General features: G+C 42.5%; 1 protein-coding gene across 1 annotated transcript in view; it reads left to right on the top strand.

Annotated features, from left to right (window-relative positions):
• prex2 (phosphatidylinositol-3,4,5-trisphosphate-dependent Rac exchange factor 2) overlaps positions 1-25,511 on the top strand; it is a 73,288-nt gene that overhangs the window by 24,916 nt on the left and 22,861 nt on the right. The window contains exons 9-25 of the mRNA XM_079575787.1: positions 1,291-1,440; positions 2,204-2,345; positions 5,775-5,875; positions 6,702-6,805; positions 6,880-6,929; positions 9,885-9,960; positions 10,523-10,595; positions 11,958-12,100; positions 12,369-12,461; positions 12,549-12,697; positions 13,143-13,228; positions 14,754-14,890; positions 16,975-17,095; positions 19,281-19,465; positions 21,539-21,700; positions 23,456-23,678; positions 23,748-23,955. Of these exons, the coding sequence (XP_079431913.1) occupies positions 1,291-1,440; positions 2,204-2,345; positions 5,775-5,875; positions 6,702-6,805; positions 6,880-6,929; positions 9,885-9,960; positions 10,523-10,595; positions 11,958-12,100; positions 12,369-12,461; positions 12,549-12,697; positions 13,143-13,228; positions 14,754-14,890; positions 16,975-17,095; positions 19,281-19,465; positions 21,539-21,700; positions 23,456-23,678; positions 23,748-23,955 (2,203 nt within the window). The remainder of the gene's footprint in view (positions 1-1,290; positions 1,441-2,203; positions 2,346-5,774; positions 5,876-6,701; positions 6,806-6,879; positions 6,930-9,884; positions 9,961-10,522; positions 10,596-11,957; positions 12,101-12,368; positions 12,462-12,548; positions 12,698-13,142; positions 13,229-14,753; positions 14,891-16,974; positions 17,096-19,280; positions 19,466-21,538; positions 21,701-23,455; positions 23,679-23,747; positions 23,956-25,511) is intronic.

Raw genomic sequence — 25,511 nt, 5'->3', positions numbered from 1 at the left:
TAATGCGGGCCGGGTTTGTGGGGATGGATGGGCTCCGGTCGGGTCACTCATGGGTGTTCCGCACCACAGACGAGCGAGCGCAATTGGACTGTTTTAAAATTAAACCCTCGCCACATTTTCCCAGGCGCACGCTTGTTTTTAAGGCTTGAACGTGCCCCGTGGACCGGCATGAAAATACAAGGCTTTTAATGCTTTCAGCTCTTAATGAATAGTGGATAGATTTATTTGTTTAAAACCCTTCAGACTCATTCACACCTGTGCACCCATGAATTCTCTTTTGGTTCTTTTAATATTAATGCCTATATATACATTTGGCCTTACTGTATACGTATAATATATTGAGGCCTGGTGTAGTACTTGAAGCCTTGAAGTGGCCAGAGTTTTATGGGGGTAGATAATACTGATGGATAGTACCTCTTGTTCTCGTGCGTCCTCTCATTTATCTGGTTAAAGCAGAGGAACCGTAATCAATGGAGCTGCTCGACGGAGAGGCTTGGCACAAATGAGTGCAGAGGGTGCTTGAACATGAAGGCTTACTCCCACTTGCTTTTATAGCCTCAGTGGGATTGCATTAGAAAGCTGTAAAGGATGCATAAAATCTCAAGCAATGTTGTGATGCACCTATTATCAATGTCTGTCTTCTTTCTAACCATTGTCTTTGAGCAATCTTCCTGCCATTCAGTTTTTTGGAGTTCTTGCAACATTTATATATTTTTTAAATTCTTGCTTGGCTGTACTCGCACTCAAAACAAATGCAAATCAACACACTCTCAAAATCTTACACTCTTTAAAGATATTATTCCCTTGAGATTTCTTATTATTGGTTCCCTACAAATAAACAGCACTTCCTTTGTCATACAGTTCTGTAAACCTATTGTACAACTTCTATTGTTCCATAGTCATTCGTGTTTTCACTTAAACTTTGATCTTACGTTTTGAAAGCCCATTGAAATCAGCATTAGGGCAGCGTAATGTTGTGATAATACTGTACCTAATTAGGAACGAAAACACAACAGTTGCACTTAGGAGTACAAGGACTGACATGTGCTTGTTTTAGACGTCTACTCTAAACTATATTGTTGGGAGGTTTTAACGATTAGAAGTAGGATAATACATTTTATTGTTTGAATTTGAAAGGATGGGATTCTGCATTAATAAATGCAGTCCTTGCCATTTGCTTATTGCAACAATACAAATGGCTATTTTGATTTGATTGAGCTTCATTCTGCTGTGTCCTTGTACTGACATATCAACGAAAAACTGCTTTGCCGTCTGCATTGTCCTCCACAGCCGACTACCACAGCAGCGGGAACATTGTGAACAACGGCTGGAAGATTCACAACACGGCCAAGAACAAGTGGTTTGTCTGCATGGCCAAGACACCGGAGGAGAAGCAGGAGTGGCTTGAGGCCATCATGAAGGAGCGAGAACGCAGGAAAAGTATGCACACCACCAGCACCAAATATTTCCCTTCTGTGGCCACTGGCCAGGGTTTAAAATGCAGGGTTGGGTGATTGAGGGTATGTGAAGTGTGGGCAAATCGGAAATTAAAAGTATTAAAAAGAGGATGATGCGGGGAAAGATTCATTTTCAGAATCAAAAATAGTGCTGTGTCCTCAGCTATGACGCTCTTCTGTTCACTGCCAAAGTTTGAAATAGTATCGGTTTAGGCAGAGGGACATGTGGGCTGAGACAGGCAATGAGCATGTGATTGACAGCTGTCAGAAAATGTGCGGTAAGGGAAGCTCTCCACACTGTAACAAGAGAGTCCTGGGACTCATTCTGTCCCAGGACAGAATGAGTCCCAGGACTCAATGAAAAAGCAGCAAAGGTGATTCAACTATGTGATAATTGTCAATGTGATGGAAGTTGCCGACATCAAAACTTAGGCATCATTTGTTTCAAACCATTTGTAAAACATGTTGCAGACTGTAATCCTTTACACGTACCGCACACGGAAAAATAAATAAACTCTGTGCACATTTTTCCCTCTTTAATAATGTAAGCCAGACAATCTCCCCCTAATGCCAGTCATTAACACTGCATTACCTGTAAATGTCTCATTATCTTATGGCTGATACACAGACATTAACCTTCTATGCATAATTACACCGGTCACATCTCTTTATGTTGTAGCGGCTGAACTGGAAGCTTACAAGTGCACAGTTAATGATTGATCTTTTGTCTCCTGTCTGCGCTGCAGGTCTGAGGCTGGGCATGGAGCAGGACACTTGGGTGATGGTGTCGGAGAAAGGGGAGAAGCTGTACCAACTCATGACCAAAGGAAACTTGATTAAAGACCGAAAACGCAAGCTCTCGACTTTCCCCAAGTGCTTCTTAGGAAGGTAGGGCTCCTCCATCGCCGTTAGCCTGTAACAAAGTAAATAGTGTCTGCGGTGTATAGTAATACCTAAAGCAGATTAGGCTGGCTGCAATTACAAGAAACTGTGTCCTGTTTTCACTTGTGCACTGCCAGGATTTTCAGACTATTTTGGGAAAAGAAAGCACTTGTTTTGTCTAGAAGCCTGTAAGTTATGTGCCCTCTCAACACTCTCAACTTTTAGAAACTCCTCATCCAATTATCCATTCTCATCAGTTGAGAACCGCTGACTGGTTTGAAATTCTGCTAACCCATCATCCTTCCTTGAATGTTACATATGTGCTTCTTTCATAAAAGCTCGTAGTCAGACAGTGTCTTTGTCCGTGTCTGAACATCTCTGGACCCTATATATCGATAACTCGAAACACATGATCCTCCGACTCGGTTCTTAAAAAGGCAGCCTTTCACGCATAGCCCTTTACAGAAAACCGTTGATGGGATCTCGCACCTCTTGGCCTCCAGTGCTGTCAAAGCTGTAACTTCAATTCATTTGTCCATTTCTTATATTCACCGCGGTTTCTTTCCTTCCCCCGCTGTCACGAGCTGCACACATCTGGCCCTGCATTGTGAGAGTAAGGAGGTGACAGCACTGGATTCAGATAATAAAACTTTAAGATTAAAACCATATGGCCGTTGTTCCGTATAGGCGAGGAAATTAAAATTGCATGTGATAGCTAGAAGTCTCTTTTTATGGCGTGGTGACACAGCGAGATTGAAAATGTTCACAAAATCAAAACATTTTCACCAGAAAGCCCTGTGTTGCCGTCTTGACTTTTGATTCTCGTAACAAATTTCGCCTTGTAAACGCTCCCGTAATTGCCATTCTTTGCATGGACGTTAAGACTGCTGTGACGGACCATGAAAGCGGCTTTAAAGTCCTTGTTATTTTTTTTTTAAAAGCAACGAAATAAGAGAAAAAGTCCAATTGGGACATAGTTGTGGCTTGTACGGTGGTTGCACACCAGCACTTACTCTCTCCCTCTCAGACAACATTACGGTCCATTGTGGTTTGGAGCAGACTGTCAATGTTTTATGTGGAAATGTACCCTCTCTTGTAAGTAACTAGATACTTTTACTTGTGTCGATTTAATGCAGTACTTTTATAGGCTGAACGGTCAGAGGGGTGTGAGGGTAGTGCAGTAGTAGTAGTAGAACAAAATACTTTTCCCAGTCCTCCCAGTCCTTTCTGTGCTTCTCCAGTGATTCTGTACATCAGCTCGTGGTGAGATGGAGGTCTTTTTCCTGATAAAAGCCACATTGCCTTTAGCCTTTAACTGGGCCCACTCCTTCCATTGTGAAACGCTTTGTCCCCCCCCTCGCCTCCTTCCCCACATGCTGTTTATCATTCTTTATTTCCCTTTTCTTTTTAGGCCCAAGAGCTATTTTTAGGGCTCCATTTAACCAGTATAATTGCATTTGTGGGTGAATTCCTCTGACAGAGTAATTCATCAAAGGAAACGCGTGTGACAGCCCCATAGCTCGCCGTCCATTCTTAAAAACGACAGAAACATGCATACACCAACATCACGGTTATTCGTTTTGAAATAACACAAATTACAATGAGGATTTACATTTTAGAGCAAACTAATCCTTGTATTTCCCCAAATTCAGTATCAAATGTGTTTGGGACATTGGGACAGCTCTGATTTAAATAGTTTTGGTCCATAAAGGTAATTGGAAAACATGGTGGCTTAAGTGGATGTGACGCTAGTATAAATATTTCATCAGAACATAGATAGTTTGCTGCTATAAAGCTTTATGTTGTTTTACTTCCTTCTTGTAAATGGACACAGGCTGTGACATGGGGTAAAGGTTCCTTAAATGTAGCCGTGTAACCATTCTGTAAATAACGGGCAAAAGTCCCAATTCTGTCTCTATGGATGGAATTTTAAACCTCTTTCACTTTTTTGATTTAGGACAAAACATCTCAACCTTTCACCCAAGCAATATTTAAAATCTGACCTTCATTTAAAGGGACTATATGCAGTATAAAAATGTTAAAATGATTTTTCCTCCCCCTACATGTTCCAGGCAATGTCCTAAGGTGTAGAATGAGCCCAGACCTATTCACCACAGAAATCCTCCACTCACTCAAAAAGGTGTTAATTCGGGTCCAAAGTGACGTCATGCACAGGCTTAATATAAAAGGTGCAGCTATGCATAAGACCTGAGGTGGCAGTAGTGAGTATAAACAACTTTTTATGCGGAAAAAAAAAGTTGATATTAGTGTGTATTTGACCTTGTAGTGACCCAGTGGCTGTATGAATAGTCAGCATGGTGCCTTTACTTTCCGTCACAGTGGTCTCTAGGACGCGCCAGGATCAATTCTTTGGAAAGTTTTCACTGCTGATGGACCCTCTCACCAGAAACCCTACAAAACAAGTGATCCTGGAGCATTGTAGAAACCACTGTGATGGAAAGTAAAGGTGTCACGCACTACAAGGTAAAATAGGCACAAATATCAACTTTTATTTTTCGTATTAAAAGTTGCATAATGCACCTTTAACCAAGAAAGTCCCACTTAGATTAAGAATCTCTTTTTCAGTTGAGTCCTGGCCCCAGAGGGAAACCTATTGTACATATTTTTATTGGTGGGGAAACTGGAGTACAGACATGAGGAGAGCATGCAAACTCTCCACAGGCCCCGTCCAGGTGGGAATCGAACCCACATGTAGACTTTAAACACACAGACTTTTTGATATTGTAAGTAGTTCACGTCACCGTTTTTTTTTACATTTAGCTGCGTAAGATACTCCGTTGCCTCAGCGGCTTCCAAGCGTCGTCCAAAAACCTTTGGAATTGCTTGTGGCTCTGTCCGGAACCCACGGAATTCCGATGGAACGCTGTTTGTTTGGTTTTGTGGAGAGAAGTAATCGGACACGCTCCGGCCTTCACCACATTAGCTCTCTCTATCTCAAGCTGTCGCTAAATTACGGACAATTATCCCGTTCAGCTCCTGTGGGCCATCCCAGTCTGGATATTGTGTTTGTCGTTCCGGACGTTGGCTTGTTTCCTTTTTCACGGTTGTGACTATGCACCATTTTTCATTGCCCCAAGACCCAATTAAACGCACTGTTATCTGTTAGCTTGGTGCTGTGTCTTAAATAAATAAAGTTGAGATAGATCTGAGGGGAAGCCTGCAAACAGATATGTCCCATAAGAATAAATAAATTGCTCTATTTTGCCAATGTTGTGTTTGTTGCCGTAGTTACATCAATTTGGAAATGTGGAGGCACTGGTGAAAGCCCATTGAAGGAAGGGCAGAGGCTACACTGTCAAGGAGAGGCTCAGGGCCCGGCTCCTCGCGTCTAAAAGCATGTTGTTTGCGAAGGAGCTTTTTACTGTATGTCCGCCCAGAGTATGTTTTCATGCCGCTGTCATGATGTGTCTCCAGTGAGTTCGTGTCCTGGCTGATGGAGATCGGAGAGACGGGGAACCCAGAGGAGGGAGTTCATCTGGGCCAGGCTTTGCTGGAAAACGGCATCATCCACCACGGTCTGTCACTGAGCTACTCTGAAACAAATGAAGAATAAAGCTGGGGAAACTTCAAAGAGAATATCATGTTATCCGCTGCCACAACTTTGAGATAAAACATAATTATAAACAAATGTTACTGTCAGGGTAGCTCTCATAAGGAAACCGATTAATATGTTTACCTTAACCTCATCTGTACATGGCTTTCAGTAGATGGAGCTGTGTAATTTGTCTTAGCAGGTGTAGGATATAAACAGTCCCTTGACACGGTGTTTGGGTAAGGATTACACTTATTAATCCTTGCTTAGTTATGTTTGTGTTATATTTGTTCAGTGGCTCTGGATAATAGGAGCGTTCAGTGCAGAGGCTTAACTTGACTAATGCTCCTCCTTCAGAGTCCAAATGGTGCGTATAGCTTGTATTTTCTCCTTCCCCAAAAGCCTGGAGGCCCCAAGCCAAAACTTATCTTAAATCACTCGGGGGTTGCTTTATTGCTTCCTCACGGGGAAAAGATACTGGAGTTTGGGGCTTTTTCTGACAAAGAGGGAATAATGTGAAGCCCCTCTGAGCTCGCACAGAGTTAAACGTCCCAGTGTGAGAAACGATAGAATATCTTTTCATAAGGAGCCATAATGGAACCACACAGCTGCAGCCAGGAGCCAACTGTTATTACTTTGAAGAGCAGGTTCAGTGAGACCCCCCTGAGACTGAAGCTGTTATATGTCGTTTCTATGGCCTCACATATCTGGAGAAGTCCACCACACTACCAAGCTGTACTTCTTAATCTAACATGTGTGACGAGAATGAGTCCTCCTCCTTCCTAATACGCTGCGATTATGTTTTTCAGTCACAGACAAGCATCAGTTTAAACCTGAGCCTGTGCTGTATCGTTTCCGTTTTGATGATGGGACCTACCATCCCAGGAGTGACATGCAGGACGTCATTTCTAAGGTTGATCTTTTAGAAATATATTCAAATATATCATAACAATGTCTTTAGCTAATATTTGTGTATTGTGTCTTTAGGGAGTCCGTCTGTTCTGCCGCCTTCACAGCCTCTTCACTCCGGTCATCAGGTGAGCAGGTTTGCTGTCGTCCTATAACATATAAGGTCCTATAACAATGAAAGAGGGAGCATGTATATTTTAAATTGTTATCTGTGATCCAAACTCATTGCTCAATGCATAACATTCCAGTTCTTCACAGGGATGAGTTTATAAGTGCGACAACTTTCAGGGCAATACTGTCTCCATCATGTAAACAGCAATGAATGACTTGTTTGTTCACTGTCGATGAAACAGATTTCTAATTAGATGCAACACACAAAGGTCTTTTTTTTACAATGTCTGCTTTTAGGGCAATAAGACATTTATTCTACCTCTACCTCAGGTATAGGGGCTGAAAGCAGAACTAAGTAGCTCATGCCCCAAGAGGCCATAAGCGCCGCTGCAGGTGTCGAAGCGTTTATTTACTCATTGATTGTCCGTGAGAGTAAATACTACGCTGACAGAAAAGACAAAGGGAGAGAGGAATGTCGTACATCCAATTCCACAATGGAGATAATTTTTTTCACTCAAACTTGGCTGTAAACGCTGTTTAAGTGGTGCTAGCCCGCAATTAGCTTTGCCCGTTAGCCTATTGTAGTTAAAGATAGAAGGAGGACTCGTACAGGAGATTTCCATTATAGAGAACTGTTGTTCATGTCATCCTGTGCATCAGTTATTCACTAAAGGAGGACTTAGTGAATTGTGAGTGCATATTTGTATCGGTTTATAAAGCGGTGGCCACTTCAGGTGTTGACACAGCGCAGGGCCTGCTCTGTCCAGCTGCATCTGGCCGCTCTCAAAACACAGATGTGGTGACTGAATCTTTCACCTTGGTTGAATTCATTTAAACTTAAACTGGTAAATGGTCAGTGTACTTTATCGGGTAGATTCCACAGTGTTTAAGTACACCTCTCCTAATTAGTGTAAATAAGCCCACGACATCCAATCTCCATGTGAAACGGACATCCAAACCACAACACTAAACAGGTGTTTTTCAGCTCATCTGGCGCTCTCTGCGAAACCATTCACTTCCCTCACTGTTACAAATGGAGCAATCACGTTTTATTGGCGCAAATTGCTGGCCTGCGTTGCCTCCTGTGTTGTTCCTCATAATAACATTTGAAGAGGAACATCAAGGTTAGCTGTTTTCGTAGCATTAGCCTGAGGGAAAGCTTTAATTTCACACAGATAGAAGTGTGTCTCAGCTGCAGGGGAAACACTAATGCTATGTATATTAAGCAATTGTTTGATCTTCGTATTATTGAGCTGTTTTGCGTGTAGCTCCACTAATCAGGACTGTTGGCATTTGATTTGAAGCAGGACCTTTTCAATGTAAAACTCTCACAGACTGAAGTTGCAGGTTGTTGGCCGCTGCATCTACCACTGAGCGTCCAGCACAATACATCACAGAGCTCGGGAATGCCACGGTTTAATTGGAGCGACCAGCCCCGGCCTAATTAGGTGGAATTTCCTGGCACAGAGAAGGAGATGAGGCCAAATTGTATTCCCAAGCAGTTTCTGTCCGCAGTGTAGCCTCTCCAGAATGGTACCTTATACATATGTAAAGTATTCAGGTGCATCAAGGTGATATTAAACCATGAGCTGCATGTATTGTAAATGTCACTTCCAGACTGAAAGTGGCTTAACATGCACATAATCTCCATAAATTAGAATATCATGGAATAGGGCTGTACAATTGTGGACGACGACCTGATTTTTGTACATTATAAATCCTAATGGAGTCACATTGTTTGTTGTTTTCCAGCACATTGTATCTGAATACTTGCCGTGTTTGCAATTTCAATGTTTAACACATTTGATGCTTGGAACTCGGATACTGAAATACTGTATGTCGACAATTGAAAACAAAAAAATCATCGTTAGAGCAATGCTTTTGTTTTTATACCGTCATTAGAAACACTCCTCAAAAGTTTATATTGACATTTATTAATATTGACAAATTAAAGTTAAAAATGTAACTTTTCCGGCTGTCAATGGTTTATTCAGACTAAATGTCAGGCCAAACTTTTCTTGTGTGCCAAGTTAAAGTGCAGTGTTGACCTTTCCCTCTGCAGTTGCTCAGACTGGGGTATCCTGATGCCGGACATATGGCTGCCCATTGGCCTGCTGTTTACACCCATTTTTCACTCTTGACAGCAGCACTGCGCTCCAGCCACTGGAGCCCAGCAGCTCTCATGGAGTTACTATTAGGGAAACATGTGGCTTCCCTGCGGCCAGAGAGCGGGGCAGTATTAGTAAAGCGGGCTAAATGACATATAGCTGTGAGATAGGCACTTTATTTTTAACGAAGGGTCAAATTAGGAGCTAGATCAAAAATTCCGCACCAGGTGAAGTGAATCTACAAAAAAAAAAGATTGGAACTAAAACATATCTTACATAATTTTGATTTATTGCACAGTCTATATTCCACAGACCTGTAATGTGGGCTGGCATGTCGTCTCTCTAGCGCTTCCATCATCACTTACTGTCAAATAAAGTTACACGACTGAATGTACCATTGTGAAGCCAGTACTTAGCCTCTCACGCCTCACGCTCTGAAGAGGTCCAGACAGCTGAGATTGGACTGAGCTGGGCTCGTATGTCACGTGTGCCTTGTCTGTAGCGTGTGTGTGCGTGTGTGTGTGCGTGTGAAAATTTCAGTGTGAGGAGAAGCCGTGCAGCAGTTCTGGTCTGGACTTCCCCCAGGCTGCGGCTCAGTCCCACGGGGAGGCCTCTGCGTTCATGGGAAAGTTGTGGCTCCATTCCTAGATGCATTATTCCCGGTCTTGTGTGGGTAAATGTGAGACTGACGTATGGGAGGGGGCACCCAGGGGCCACGCACAGCTGGAGTCGTTGCCCGCCGTCCCTTCTTGCTGAGCAGACTGTAGAAACTGCGTAACAAGCACTTATTTTGACATTTTTTCTGTGCACGGTCAAATGTTTTTCATGCTTTTTAATCATTTCTATGTTGTGTGTCTTATGCAGAGACAAAGACTACCATCTCCGGTCGTATAAATCCGTTGTGATGGCCAACAAACTCATAGATTGGTTGTTAGCTCAGGTAAGGCCCAAGAGATGTGATTTTTGCTGTGCTAGTTTACATCTTCATCTTATTCGGCTGCTCATTTATTCTCATTCTGTGTTCTCATAACTATTGGATAGAAGGATAAAAGGCAAACCTGGATCACTTATTCTCATGTAGTCGTGACCTTCCTCCAACAAAACGAAAAACTAAAAAGCCTTGAGCATAGGCAGATCTTCTAGTTGTACATGTGAATGCTCCAATGTCTATTATTGTCTATTATTATGTCTATTATGCATCTAAATGATTGAAAGCTACAGAAATGCTTAGCTCTGTCAGGGGACTCGATGAGCCCTCTTGGCGCTCTGTCTAGACGTGCTTCTGGTTGTTTTTAAGCTGAAGTGAGCGCCGCCTGCCTCCGGGCATTTGGAGGCAGGAACAAAGGGGGTGCGAGTGTGACATTTTGACTGCTCTCTAACCACACTCCGTCTTTTGTTCTGTCTCCATTGTCTTTCATCGTCTTCCTGCTCTGTGTCTGCCTTGATTTAGACTGTCACTTCGCTAAATTCCTCACCAACCCTCGCGGTGTCTTGTGTTCCAGGGCGACTGCAAAACCAGGGAGGAGGCATTGATCTTAGGAGTGGAGCTGTGCGACAACGGCTTCATGCATCACGGTACGGGCTGGGGACGTCAGCAAACCAGTGGAACTCAGAACCTGCTGCTCATATCTACTGTCATTTTCTACGTATTATTGTATATTTTATTATGATTGTACAGAGGTCTGAACTACAGTGTTAGCAGGTTCTATACATAGTGAGATATTTTGTTTGCACTGGAGATCATAAGCCTGAGTAACTGTAATTGCAATTTGCTGAATGTTCAATTTGGGATTTCAATTCGACTGGGACTGGTTGTAATGTGCAGCCTCACTTCATTGGTAGAGATTAACTGTTGAATCCAAGCGGAGGTTTTGCCTGGCATTTAGCTTCATTTTTGGCACACAGGCCTCTTGTTCCTTTTCCATTTGCTAATTTTATTCCCTTTGACACTGGAATAGATTGACGCTCTGTTCTTCTCAATGCGTTTCTGTGTGTTTGTGGTCTGAACTACGGCCATGTAATTTGATTTTAACATATGATTAGCGATTACCCATAAAGCCATTAACCCCCTATTACGGACTTACGGGACAGAGATGAAGAACTCCAAACCTGATTAAGTGAAATCACTGCTGTGTGAAAATGTTATTCTTGTAATGAAATCAAAACGGGGGAAAGCACATAACAGTTCAGGTTACCGACGTTGACCAGTGCTACTTCACGGCGCTGAAGTAAAATTATTCCTTCCCGACGCTCCTGTTGTTTGTCATTGCTGCAGGGCTGTCTCCATAGTTACCGGTTGTTTATTGGCGCCTGATTTGTCCACGCCAAAGCCCACATCATGCTTCGTGCAGTGTGAGTCACGGCGTGCCTCGCACTCCCATGTTATAACCATCTTAACTGCACACATTTCCGCCTCATTCAAAACCTCACATAAATTACCTCTGACTCTATGGGACAGAGTAGCTGCCGCCAGACTCTTTTACACTTTCACTGGGATGATTTGAAATGACGTGCCAGTAACGTATTTGCCTTAATGATGCTACTATTAAAACTGCTGGCGTGTGTCACATTAAAAGGATGAGTTTGTGACAGAAACGTTGTTACCCTGGAGTTCCGATGAAAATTCGCCAAGAAAATGTTCAAACGCATTCTTGCAAATGAGGTGGACATATATACGTGTTTCACCTTAATTAAATCAGGGCAGTCCCACATTACAGTACATTATACCGATGATATAACCCCACACATTTGTCCCAATATTTTTGCCCAAAGCAGTAGTTTAGGAGCGTTTTATAACATGAAAAAAGTAGCATTATGACATACTTTGTAGTAATAGCAATGGTAGGCTCACATTTATGTATGGCTCATTGTATTTTGAAAGTTGTTTTGACATGGCATATAGAGTAACATATATATAATCTCTTTTTTCCTCCTCAGTGTTGGAGAAGAGCGACTTCAAGGACGAGCCCCTGTTGTTCCGGTTCTTTGCGGATGAGGAAATGGAGGGCTCCAACACCAAACACAAACCAATGAAACACGACCTGAAAATCCTTGAAAATGTCATCGCCAAGTCTCTCCTGGTGAACAGCTACTCCCTCGCTAATTATGTCCTTTCGCTGTGTTTTCTATTACCTACGCAGCACTCTCAAAGCACGCATAACACATTTTTTTTTTGTGAGACTTCAATGAGAATGCTGTGCAGTGGCTTGAATCCTCTTCTGTCTGTCTGTCTGTCTGTCTGTCTGTGGCAATAGCTGCTAGCTTTGTTGGTGCTCGGGGTGTGTGAGAACATCTTGGTCTGCTGCTTTTGCTGGGATTTAGTTGATTGAAATGGGGCTTTTCTCCCAGATAAGACCCAGTGAAGGAGGATACGGTTTTACACTAGAAGAGAGAAACAGGGTGCCCATCATCAAGTCTGTGGAGAGGGGCTCGGCGGCAGAGGTGAGGAAGTAACATTCAGTGATGCAACGAAATGAATGTTTGGTTGATAAACTATTTGAGAACTCGCGTTTATGATGTTTTGTGTAGATGGCTGGCCTGGAGGTGGGCAGGAAGCTGTTTGCCATCAATGGAGACCTGTTGTTCCTCAGACCTTTCTCAGACGTGGAGGTTCTCCTGCGACAGTGTTTCAACAGCAAAGGTCCCGTCAGTGTTCTGGTCAGCACCAAACCACGAGAGTGAGTTCTCTGTAACATGATGCTTGACTTTGTATTTCCTCATTCGACATGTGCAGGAATCAGGATGTTAGTGGCAAAGAGATTATTTTCACAACTGTCACCATACAATACTTCACCAATGGACCCAGTCCTGTTTTTTTGTTGTAAAACCATTATTTATAACAAAAGCAAATTAAAAACAACACTTTGAATACTTGTTGTTAGTTATTGCCCTTGAATAAACTATTTGTACCAATTTGTCACATTAATAAGTAAATATGAATCTTCCATTCAACTGTGATATAATTATATACTGTAAACAGTATAGTACTTGAGAATAGATGTTGAATATATCTTTGTCAGTTATATCTTGTGTACAGTAACTAAATATTTTTGGGAGCTTGTGCATGGAACAACCTCACTGTTATCAGACTCCTGACAGTTTGATGCATTGCTGTTTCTCTAGAACAGTGAAGATCCCTGACTCAGCGGACGGCCTGGGCTTCCAGATCCGAGGGTTTGGCCCGTCCGTGGTGCATGCTGTTGGGAGAGGTGAGAGAGAGCCTGCCCCTCTGTATGTCTGTCATTGAGCTGCAGCTGGGTACAGCTGGTTGAACAGCTGGCTCGTCACAGTTAAGGGCCATGCTTGACTTGGAGTCCAATCTTTTCCCTTTCTGTCCGTGTGGCTCAGCTGGTCAGTTAGCGGTGCTGGCAAAACTGCAAATTACCTGGTGAGCAGCCTCTTTTCGCCCTGTCAAAAGCCCAACTATTCGCATTTTCCAAGCTGTCCAATCCTTCCTTGCTAAAGATCTGCCTGGTTATCCAACACAGTATGTTTAGCAGCACTGTTGGGGCCCAATCTAAAAACAATTCAAGGCCTTGTCTGGCAGTTCTCGAGGGAATTAGACCTTGTTTTTTCCTTAAATAACCTACATGCGATGTTGAAGCCCTGATCTCCAAAGACAGGGTTCATGTTTTGGGAGGCGTGTAATGGCTTTGCCACAACAGCTGCTGCCCCTTTTGCAGTCCAGTATCAGCCAGAGCAGGTAATGCCAATTAGAGACTTTCTCACTGACTGCACGGATATCCACCTAAAGTTGAGCATTTGGACTAAGTGGGAGGAAGGGAAAATGTTTCTGTAATTTCCTCTGTTTGTATAATAGTACTGCATGGTATCTGTTGTTTATCAATATGTTATATAAAAGTGTTAGTGGTGTGTCCTAAACATCTCCGGGAAGGTCAAGGACAACAGTTATTTGCTGCGAGTCCACATTAGAGCTGCACAATTAAATGCAATTGAATTGAAATCGTAGTTTGAATGGCGGGAAAATGTATTTATTTTAGATGCATAATGTGTAAAACCTGCTAGTCCTTTATCCTGTAATGCAGGTGATTCATGTAATTTTGTTGTTCCTATTTCATTCTTCTCTCAAACTTGAATACTCCTGGACATGAAAAAGGTGTGCACTATGAACTGAATCTTGAAGAATACAGCCCTTGTCCAGATCACAAATACGTTATCAAAAAGTATCTTGATGAAAGACGTCTTACTCCTGAAGTCTAGATCCGGCAACTATATCTTTTATTATTTTGACATTTGACCTCCCACAGCATTAGTTCACAAACCTTTGCTCAGCATTATACTCTTATGTAAAATTAATGTTTGCCCACAGATTTACAGTGCCGTTGTGTACACAGCAGGCTGTGGTATGCGTGGTGTGTGTTTAAGGAGCTATGAAAACAACTGCCAGGAGTATTTGGTCTAACATGCGCTTCCTTGTGATAGCTGTAAACCTTGAAGTTTTCTTATGGTCTGAATCACATCCCTGAGAGAGCCCCTCGTCTATCCCAGATAAACAACTTCCCCCCCCATCAGCACGTTTCTCTCTCACGGTGCTCCGAAGCTGCCCAAACAGGAAACAATGCTGTAAATACAAAGAAAGGAAAAAGGGAAGCCTACGTTGTGTACAGGATGTGGAATAGTTGACACTTGTGTGTCCTGATTTAGCATGCACCTGCAGTTTCATTATAATGTGTGGCACTGGCTCGTCCTTGATCTGTTGGCATCTTCTGCAAGGCACGGTGGCAGCCATCGCCGGTCTGCACCCGGGACAGTGCATCATCAAGGTGAACGGCATCAACGTGAGCAAGGAGAGCCACGCTAGCGTCATCGCGCACGTCACAGCCTGCAGAAAATATAGGAGACCGACGCAGGTGAGGAGACACGCAGACAGCACATTCAAACATGGCCATGTCCACACATTATTGATCAGTTCAAGTATTTCATAGTTGCAGTTTCCACTACTGCTCTCACTTCTGTTATCACTACTACACTTCCCACTGACGAGACTCATCCAAGGTTGGCGGTTCAATCCCAGCAGTTCAGTCAGTCATTGTTCTGGAGCAACATCCTTCAGCCACTTTGCCTGTGCGGATGTTGTGTGTGAGTGGAATAAGTAACTGGTTGTTGTCAGAGAGAGTTTCCATCATTCAGTCCCAGGGCAGCAACGGCTATAGCAGTGAATGAATAAAGCAATCTAATGCTCTTGAAATATGCTATGTATTAACATGAACAAATATAAATTAAAGTAGAGATGATGAATTTTCAGATTATGAATGTGCACATTTCAGCTGGCAACATGTTAAGTTATTTTTATGAAACAATATTTGTACAGTGGTGTTTTTATTGGAACAATGTAATTTAACTCGTATGTTCAACGACCACTATTTTTTTTTCTCATCATACCCAAAAATTCCCATGACCTCAGTGCCAGAGTGAACTATATGTTGACTAGTCATGATGCTGTAATGGAATTGGAAACTAAAACGAAACCGTGTGGGAGAAAAGTGCTTGAAACAGCAGCACACACCATTTGACGGACAGTCATAATTCTAGTGTTGTGCGCCTTCACTCTTTCTGTCTCTGTCTTGGTTTATTACTGTGCAATAATAGTAGTTTTGGGTGTCTGGCAGTGACCCTTGGCTCACAGCGATGCCCCTGCTGTGGGAGACTGGCGGACGGGGCGTGAATGCTGGAGTCAGAAACACAACACAAGCTAATTTCAGCCAGAGAGGCAGATGTTTATCACACGGAGCGGTTGGCAGCTGTGATTGTCGGAGGTTTGGGTCCACCTGTTGGGGAAAAGTGTCAAAATGTAAATTGTGGGGTACGCTGGTGGTTCATGCCGTGTAGGGTGTCATTATAATTGGATCCTGGTGGGACTTAGGCTTAATGATGCACTGCCAGAACACTGTAGGAGATCTGTTTCAAATCAAGTCATCGACAGGAGAGGGAAAAAAAAACCACCCTCACTTTCTCAATCTCAGCTTCTTTGCTTTCTCCGTGTATTTTGGTTGTAAACTAGACCGCAGAGCAGTAGGCAAGCGCAACATGCAGCCTTGGCAGAGGAGTGTGCGGTCTGGGGTGTGGAGGCAGACGCACACGTACAGCACCAAACGCTGCAGCGGGCTGAGACTGGCATCGGTTTGTTTTTGCGGTCTCGCCGAGCTCCATGTTTCCATATGTTGTTGAAGGCTTTTCACGGCGCGCAACGTCACTTCAGCTGTGTGACTGGACGGTAAATGTTCGAGTTGCACAAGTTGTTCGTGACAGTTGAAATTTCATTTAAGTAAAGCTGGAAAAATGTGGCAGATTGAGCTTTAATAGTGTTTGTCTGCAATAAAGCATGTATTTGCAATGGTCGCCCTGTTGCTTTGTACAAAAGGAATGTGTGTTTCAATGGATAGAGGGGACCATGGTCGCCCTCGTCTAACTTTCTCTTTTTCATAACCGAATGAAAAAATACACTATTCAAAAGGAAGTGTAAAAGAGCACTGACCAAAAGTCTCAGCATACTGTACAGCTGTGGGAAACACTGCTTACTTTTTATTCTGTCTTTCATCATAACTGTCTGCCTTAGGTTATCTGTAAACAACAAAACAACAATACGCAGTAAAGTACATACTGTATATCCACATTTACATGCATCTAGTAAATAAGCAGAGGGGATCTGAAACACGACGAGCAGCCTAGCATACACAGGAATACAAATTGCTCCCTGAAAATGCAAACACCACCAGGGAAAAGAGTTACACAGAATAAGTGGATTGTTTACCATTTTGAGATATAATGGCTTCTTGGCTTCAATGAAAACATCATTTATCTCTGAACCAAAAGAATCCCTGTTTTATTCCATGTCTGCCATACAGTAACTTTACTCTTGCCAGCAGTCTGCACTTGATATTTTATTTTCGGTGTGTAAAAGGATGTGATGTTTCAGGATTATTATCCCTTGCAGCAAGACACCATCAAATGGGTCTACAACTCCAGTGAGAGTGCACAAGAGGACCAGAAAAACAACAACAACCAGAAGCCACTGACAGAGGAGAACGGAGAGGGCTTCGAGTGCAAAGTGGAAGGTGGCACACGCTCTCATATGCTCCTTATTAATGAGAAATTATTCATGTGTACTGTACTGCTGCTGCACAGGCTTATTTGGCCCCATCCAATTAGATTCAAACTAAAACAGATCCCACAGTCTCTTCAATTATGTGAACTGTGTTGCAGTGAGAACCATATGTTTACATACACTTCATAAAAAGACACATTTGCATTTTTTTCTCACTGTCAGACATGAAACCAGAATAACTTTTATTATTTTAGGTCAATTTCAATTTTAAGAATTATTTCTATTGGTCAAATTCCAGGAGAATGAGAGATAGAATTTTCTACACAATGTTTCACTACTTTTTACAAAGTCAGTACATACACTAAAATTATTATACCTTTTAAACAATTTGGGAAAGATGACGATCATGACCTTGGAAGCACAATTCTGGTTTATCCTTGGGTGCAATTTCAAGACACTTGAATGTGCCAAGTTCATTGGTTAAAACAATGTTGGAAATGTCCAGATCAGGAAGAATGCAGGTTCTGTGTCCCAGTGCTGTGGTCTGAAATGTGAATATCAACCCAAGAACAAATGCAAAAGACCTGGTGAAGACGCTGCTGAACCTGGTAAGAGTTTGTCATTATCCACAGTGAAACAAGTACTAGTACGAGCGGGAACTCTGCCAGGAAGAAGCTCTTACTCCAAAAGAAAGACAGATTGGAGTTTTCAAATTAAAAAGGGAGAAAGTCTTTAATTTTTGGAACCACATGCTGTGGTCTGACGGGAAAAAAATATAATTTTTTGTCCATAATGACCATCGTTACGTTTGGAGGAAAAAGGGGGAATCTTGCAAGTCTGAGAACACCATGCCAACTGTGAAATACGGGAGAGGGGGGCAGCATCATGCTGTGGGGTTGTTTTGAGTGCGGGAGGAACAGGTGCACTTCACAAAATAGACGACATCATGAAGAAAGAACACTATGTGGAAATATTGGAGCTACATCTCAGGAAGTTAAAGCTTGGGCGCAGGTGGATCTTCCAAATGGACAATTCCCAAAGCAAACTGCCAATACTGGTTGCAAAATGGCTTAAGGATAACGTCAATGTTTTGAAGTGGCCATCACAAAGTCCGGATCTCAATCCAGTTGAACATGTTTGGGCAGAGCTGAAAAGGCATGTGCACGCAAGGTGGCCTACAAACTTGTCTCACACCAGTTCTGTTTGGAGGAATGGACCAAAACTCCTGCCAACTATTGTGAGAAGTTTGTGGAAGGAAATCTAAAACGTTTTACCCAAAAAATACAGTTTAAAGTCAATTCTACCAAAACTTTTGGTTTTGTAAAAAGTAATAAAAAAAAGAAAGTAGAATATTCTGTTCTATTCCATTCTAAATTATTCTCATTCTTCTGGCATTTAGCAAATAGATTTTTTTTTTTTAATTCTAATTGACAAGTTGAGTCACGTTTCATATCTGAAAAAAAAAAGCAAATGTGTTTTTTTATGAAGTGCATGTAAACATCTGGTTCTCACTGTGGTAACGTCACGTTTGTGTAGCCCCTCTCAGTTTTCCATCATAGTAGAGATTCTCAAAGTCGTCAACTGGACTGGGCTGTTTGAGTTGAGGAAGAGGGGAGAAAAAACCCAAAGACTTTGAAAACCTCGTCTACGATGTGTCAGTAATACCCTTTCCCTGGACAGTCAAGTGTTAATTCCTCCAAATTGACGGAGACCGATGAGAGTAGACTCGTAACGCTACTCTACTTCCAGCAAACTGCCGGATTTATAGCTGTACTAAGTCACTGCGTTTGCATGGGGCGGCCTTTATACTCTTGGAAACGCAGAGAGATGGACGACAGCCATTTGAGGAGGGTCTCCTTTAAAATGAGCTGCAGATTTGGTGGTCTGGTGGTCGTCCCTGGAGTCTAGTTACTGTTTGAGTTAAAATGTGATAAAACACTGTTGTAAATATACAGTTTCGTTATATGGAGCTGTGTGACTGCATGGGAAACTTCTCATACGGCTCCATTCTGAACCATTGCGGGATGGGATACAAAACAATGTGGGCTGGTCAAGAAACAGTTAATGAGTCAGCAAATCTTAATCATTTGACTCCATGGAGGAAACTGGATACTTTGTTGTTGATTTGCTTTATAGTTATCAATATTTTTCGGCATCTCTCATGAAATATGTCAATGGTGTGTCATTCTTCACAGAGGTGATAGACAAGTTCAACACCATAGCCATTATCGACGGGAAAAAGGACCACGTGAGTCTGACCGTGGATAATGTGCACCTGGAGTATGGAGTGGTGTATGAGTACGACAGCACCGCGGGAATCAAGTGCCACGTCATGGAGAAGATGGTGGAGCCCAAGGGATTCTTCAGCCTCACCGCAAAGGTATATTGTACTTTTTTATCAATGCTAAGTGAAATGTGCGGCGCAGATGCAATGCTTTTGTTGTAAACCAGTAAATATTCATCTTATCTGATTTGCGGTCATGGGAATGCGGTTATGAGACTCATGAGAAAATGACTCGAGGGGGCAGATCAAAAGTGGACTTCAACATCTTGAGTTTCAATGTGTTTTTCCTTTTGATAAGAATGCTGTGCATATGCGATGTAAGACTTCTCGGCAAGTTTTTAATTAAAGGGGAGGGGGTATTATGCAAAATCCACTTTTTTTTTGCGCTTTTTGCCTAATTATAATATTGTTACATCAAAAACATACCTAAGTTGTGTTCCCAGATGTTTGTGTAATGTTTGACACTCGCCTGCCTCGGTTTATTGGTACACTCAGAGCATTATTGCCTTTTTCGTAATCTTACATAACCAGTAAGTACTGTCTCAATCTGTAGCACAGCAAACCTCTCCCCCGCAGAGCAACAAGAGTCAGAAAATACCCACTGCAGCCCTCATTCAAGCGGCGATGTGAAAGTAGCTACATCCGTGGGGCTAAGTGGGCAGCGGACTTTTATTTTGATAGGGAAACGAGGGACGGACCGAGGCAAACAGCAACAAGGATAAGAAAGGAGAACTTTGAATATTCTGTTTTAAATCAATGTGGCATTTTCTATCAAACAAAATGTAAAACAGTGAATAAGATGCGTTTGAAAATCTCCAAATACCAGAAGTTCAAAACGCTTTCTGCAACACATCTCTACAAATGCCAGAGCCTTAGGTTGACAACATTCATGATGACTGGGTATACTGTCAAAGTTTGCATAGAAAGTACCGAAAGCTCGTGACACTTCCAGTTCCCACATCTGAATATATTAGTGTCATTTGTGAAATGATTTGGCGTTTTAATAACTCTGTGAGAAAACCGCCTCACATGCTCTGAATAGTATATGCTTTGGCCTTATCCTCCCAATCAAACCGGAATTTACAAGCTGTCAGGACCGAGTGGTGATTCTTCGTATAAAGCGCAGTCTTTTCATGGCCGCTTCACGAGCTCTGAGGGCTGCCATTCAAAACGTGGAGAGACACTTGGAGTAAGTGTCTGAGAATAAAGAGAGTCGCGATGCTAGTGAAACCCGACAGCTTTATTTTAGTCACGTCAGGTCCCAGCTGTGTTAAGTGCGTGTGTTTTATTGATGTTCACAGAATGAACATTATTGATTTAAGAGAGAAAGAGGACGTCTTCAACGTACAAATGCAACACTTAGATTTATATATTAACATTCAACATCAATGGTGAAGAGGGGTTATGATTTTGTAAGCATATCTAGCACTAACATTTGAAGAAAGACTGAAATATGAGCTGCTAAACTAATATTGTTGAACGTGTTTGTGGAGCTCTGACCTACAGGAAATGTACCTACATAATTGCAGAAGACAATGTGTAAGTAACTGCAGACTCACAACTGCTAATTCAATTCAAATGCAATTTATATTCTGTCTCTGGTCTGTAAGTGAATTTTGTAAACTGCCTCTGCCTTCTACGAGACAAAATACCCCATCAAATCATCTTGTTGCCAAATTTCTGATGAACGACACTTCTTGCATTGTCGCTCAATTAACTCGGATCACAAGCTGCTTTGCTAATCAGGATTTACAAGCCTTGTGTCTCTGCAATCACTCAATAAAACCCAATGACATGCGTAGAACAAAACATGCCACATCCTCTCCGACTATGGCGCCTCCCTCAAAGTGAATGCAATTGAAGTATTATTATAAACATCTGCCTTGAGCCATTCTGTCCTTTGAGATCCAAGAGTTTGAATTTTAATATCGTTTTTTTCCCCCCCTGCTTCACTCTCTTCCTGCTTTTAAGTTCTTGCCCTTGTTTTTTCTTTCCCCTCCACTGGGGATTTTTATTAATGACTGGCGGTTTGCCTCCTCCTCCAGTATACTGTCTTGTTTATAGATAGCACATTGTTTATTTGTGTTTTATCAAGACGCCCTATGGAGATGTTTACCCTGAAAGACGGCATTTATTTGCATTCTGAGTGTTGGGTTTCTCTCTGAGCAGATCTTGGAAGCGCTGGCCCGTAATGACGACATGCTGGTGCAGATGTGCGGCAGGTTGAGCTCCAGCTGTGATGTGATCCCGGAGGAGCTGCAGATGCGCTTCAGTGCCATGTGCGGAGAGAGGGTGGAGCACATCAACCGCCGCATTACCAACTACAGGAAGGTAGCTCTGCACCAGCTCTGAGCCCGCTTTATGATGACTGTATAATTAGAAAAGTAAAACATATAAGGAGTCTGAAGGGTTTTATATGAGTCTGTTAAACTTGACATTGCATTTAAAGAACAAGTATTGTACATCCTCGCAATAGTGACAATATGCCCTAATTACAAGCTTTAAGATCGTATGTAAATATTGATACTGGGGTCAATCCTTGATTTCTCTTTAATTGAAAACTGTGTTTGGGCTCAACCAGCGCTTGTCTGCTCTGTGCAGTGGTTCAGAAGATAAACTACACTTTGCCGCATTTACATTAACTTATGAACAAAATAAAAAATTAAGTACGTAGTAAACATCTGTCGCTGTATCTAGTGTTGTCACACTCAGAGGAAGGATCTTTCCCAAGTGGCAAAGTTTGCCAACACCTGCTTGATAAAATACGTTAATACTGTGATATGTTAGTATCAGAAGCAGTGTTTGGACAGCTCTTTAAAGGGGCTGGATGCAAGTTGGCCATTTTATACTCACTACTGCCACCTCAGGCCATATGTGTAACTGCACCTTCTATATTAAGCTCGTGCATGACGGCAATTCGGGCGAAGTGACGCCTTTTTGAGTGACAGTGCAGGATTTTAGAGGCAGTTGTGGTGAACAGGTCTGGGCTCATTCTACACATTAGGACATGGCTGGAACATGTAGGGGGAGGAAAATACTTACTTTTAACATTTTTAAACTCCCTATAGTCCTTTTAAGGGGAGTTCAAGATGGTAAACATAGCACTGCAGAGGTGGATTTGAGAGAATATCTAGAGAATTACCCTCTTACAATTCTGCCAATGTCAATGTCAGTGCCTGCTCTGTTTATATATTGCGCTCCTAAAACGTACTTTTGCTTGCGCTTCACTTTATTAGTAATTGCTCAAATAGTAACTGGGGAGTGTTTGGCTTAAGTGTGATAAATAATACATACGGCCAGTAAAGTTGTTGCTACAGTCAAAAACCATGTCAAATGTTGTCCTCAGTGCAAACTTCCTACATAATGTGCTTGTGAATGTATTTTGAGTTAATGTATGCTTTTAATGAGCTCACACTGGTTTTTTTATGCAAATATTTCGAGCATGCGTCTATAGAGGAAAACAGCTGTATGGATGTCAGCGTGCGTGAGAACCACAAAAGGGAAAAATCAACACTAGACTGAAGCTTGTATTAATTACCGTCCGGGTATAAATAGCCACAGCCAGGACTTTGTTGTGTAACATGGAACATTCCTCCTCAAAGCCCCAGAGAGGAAGACGCTGGAGCGACAGAGGAGTCTTCTAATACAGAAATAGGAAATTCACCCTTATAAAATACGAGACATCTCCTGGCAGGCTGCAGACTAAAGGGTCAGTCTGTGGCCCATCTGGAGCCCATCAGCCTCTTAACTGTGGCAACTTAGCACTCGCGCTATCTGAGCCGACTGACAAGCACTGTTTGTTTTAAAGTTCATAGTTAACATATACATAATGTTGGACTTGAGCTTTCGGACAGACATCAGGATGGATCATGGCTTGCTCTGTGTAGCATTCAACATAGGAGATTACAGAGGGGTTCAACTTAAGTGCAAGTGTTGGACTGGGGATTGTTTCTTTTGTACAATGCAAGTCAGTCACAAAAGAGAGAGTCCAAAGAGTCCAAAACTAACATCCATAAACCATAATTTATAACAGATAATATACTCTATGGCAGGATATTTCAGTCCGTGATGCTCTTTTTTCCTCAGTTTGCACGGGTCTTGAAGAATAGAGCATGGCCAACCTTTAAACAAGCCAAGACCAAGGTGTCCCCGCTCCACAGCAGCGACTTCTGCCCCACCAACTGCCACATCAACATCATGGAGGTTTCCTATCCAAAAACTACCACGTCTCTGGGAAGTGCTTTCGGTGTGCAGCTGGACAACCGAAAGAGCACTTTAGAGAGGGCAGCTCGGCACGCTGCTGAGCAAGGCAAGTAAACACCTGCGCTGCTAAATAATGCAAGAGCTCTGCCTGGTAATTTTTATGATGCGCTCTCAGGTAAACTAAACCCCATGGTGAACGTCCAGCACACGATCACGAGTATGGCCGCCCCGTCTGGACACAGCCTGGGCAGGACGGAGGGTCACGGCCTTCGCTTCTTGCTCAGAGAGGAGGACCTGCTCACACTGGACGCTTACCAAAAACTTCTGTACAAGCTCACCACCGTTGTCAAGGAGATGGAGACCCACGGCGCACATATTCATGAGTGAGTGGCACTAAGCAGCACACGAACAAAAAACAGTACATTGCCTTTCCTTTTCCGGGCAAATTATGCAGATAGGAATTCGTCTGGTCTCATATACAAAAGGAAACACAGTGCTATACCCATGTTTAGCTCCTTGTTTGTGCATTTGATAGTGACATAACTCTGTAGCTTATGCCCACACAAATCCAAAGGTAGAAATCAACTGATCCTGCAGCTGGCTTTTTCACCGGCTGACACTGGGCTAATGTTATCATGCTCTTGTCACAGTCAATTAGAGAAACATGTTTGGCAAATTGCGCGAGACAAGGTCAAAACACGGCTTATTTACACCCGCTGCTGTGGATGCTGTGCGTTGTTTACTTGTTCAAATTTGTTTGTAATTGATTATCGTAATTATGTCTAGATCTGGTTCCAACAAACAAATTAAATCTTTTTGTGCCTTGTTATAACTTTTAATATCGCACCAGTGCCTCAAGAATTGTTCTCATTTAGCTCAACTTCCTGTACGCATTTCCCATCCACAATTTTCTGCTCATTCAGCTTCCTACGCACAGATGAGAGGTATTCTGTATTAAGTACTTTGTGTGCCAGGTTGAACAGAAGCCAAGAAAGTTTTTGGTGGAATGCTTTACCATTGAATATCAAGCCATTCATTATGAGGTCATGAGCTTTGTGACCCTCGCTTGTATCCCTCTTTCTTGTCTAAATTCTTTAGTTATTCAGATCACACCATTACTGTAATATTGTGCGGATTCATTTGCAGCAGTTTGATATCTATAGAAACCTCCTACTTACTTACCTAGTTTAAAGCGTTATGTAAATGAGCTGTCATTAAATCGCCCAGTGTGGAGTTTTGCATTGCAGATTCACTTATAGACGCAATAAAGGTTGATTGATGTTTAGTGGTCGTGATGTGTCGAAGTAGGTTAAAGAGCTCCCTGTTAGAGCTAATGAGAGCGCTCATGCTGCTGGCTACGGGCCGGCATGTAGTTTATTTTTCTTCCTTCTCCTCTCAAACCCCGTCTCTGATGCAGTGATTGTTATTCTCCCTCACTTTTTCTGATAGATTGCGCCCTCAAGGCCCCAAACTGCGCTCACTCTTTATTAAAGTGGCAGCCAATCACAGAGCCCGGATCAGTTCTCCATGGCGATGGAATGCCACTCTGTTTTGGAGGGGGCATTGTGGCGACCCGAGGAGTGGACCATAATGAGGGCATCGCTTTGGGCTCATCAGAATGTGAATGGGTGCAGAGTGGGGGTCAGTGGAGAGACTGAGGAGAGGGAAATACATGAAAGAGGTGTAAACATATCATTTGTAAAGGCGATTGGGGATGATTTAACATATTCATTTTCAACCTTGTTTTCAGTTTTATTTTTTACAGAAAAGCACATTTGTAGATCAATTGCATTATTAGTTAGACATAACTAGATGGCTTTTTAATAAGGGCTGTGTGTGACAAGATCAAACCCTTAAATATGAGCTGTAGGCTAACCATTCATAGAACTAGAATAACAACCTGTGCTGATTATAATGATTCACACACTCCTTACTGTGA

This window comes from Gobius niger (genome assembly GCF_951799975.1).
Source record: "Gobius niger genome assembly, chromosome: 18".
In the NCBI taxonomy this organism is placed as follows: Eukaryota; Metazoa; Chordata; class Actinopteri; order Gobiiformes; family Gobiidae; genus Gobius; species Gobius niger.
The sequence above is the reverse complement of the archived record's forward strand: the minus strand, read 5'-3'. Positions and strand labels throughout refer to the sequence as shown.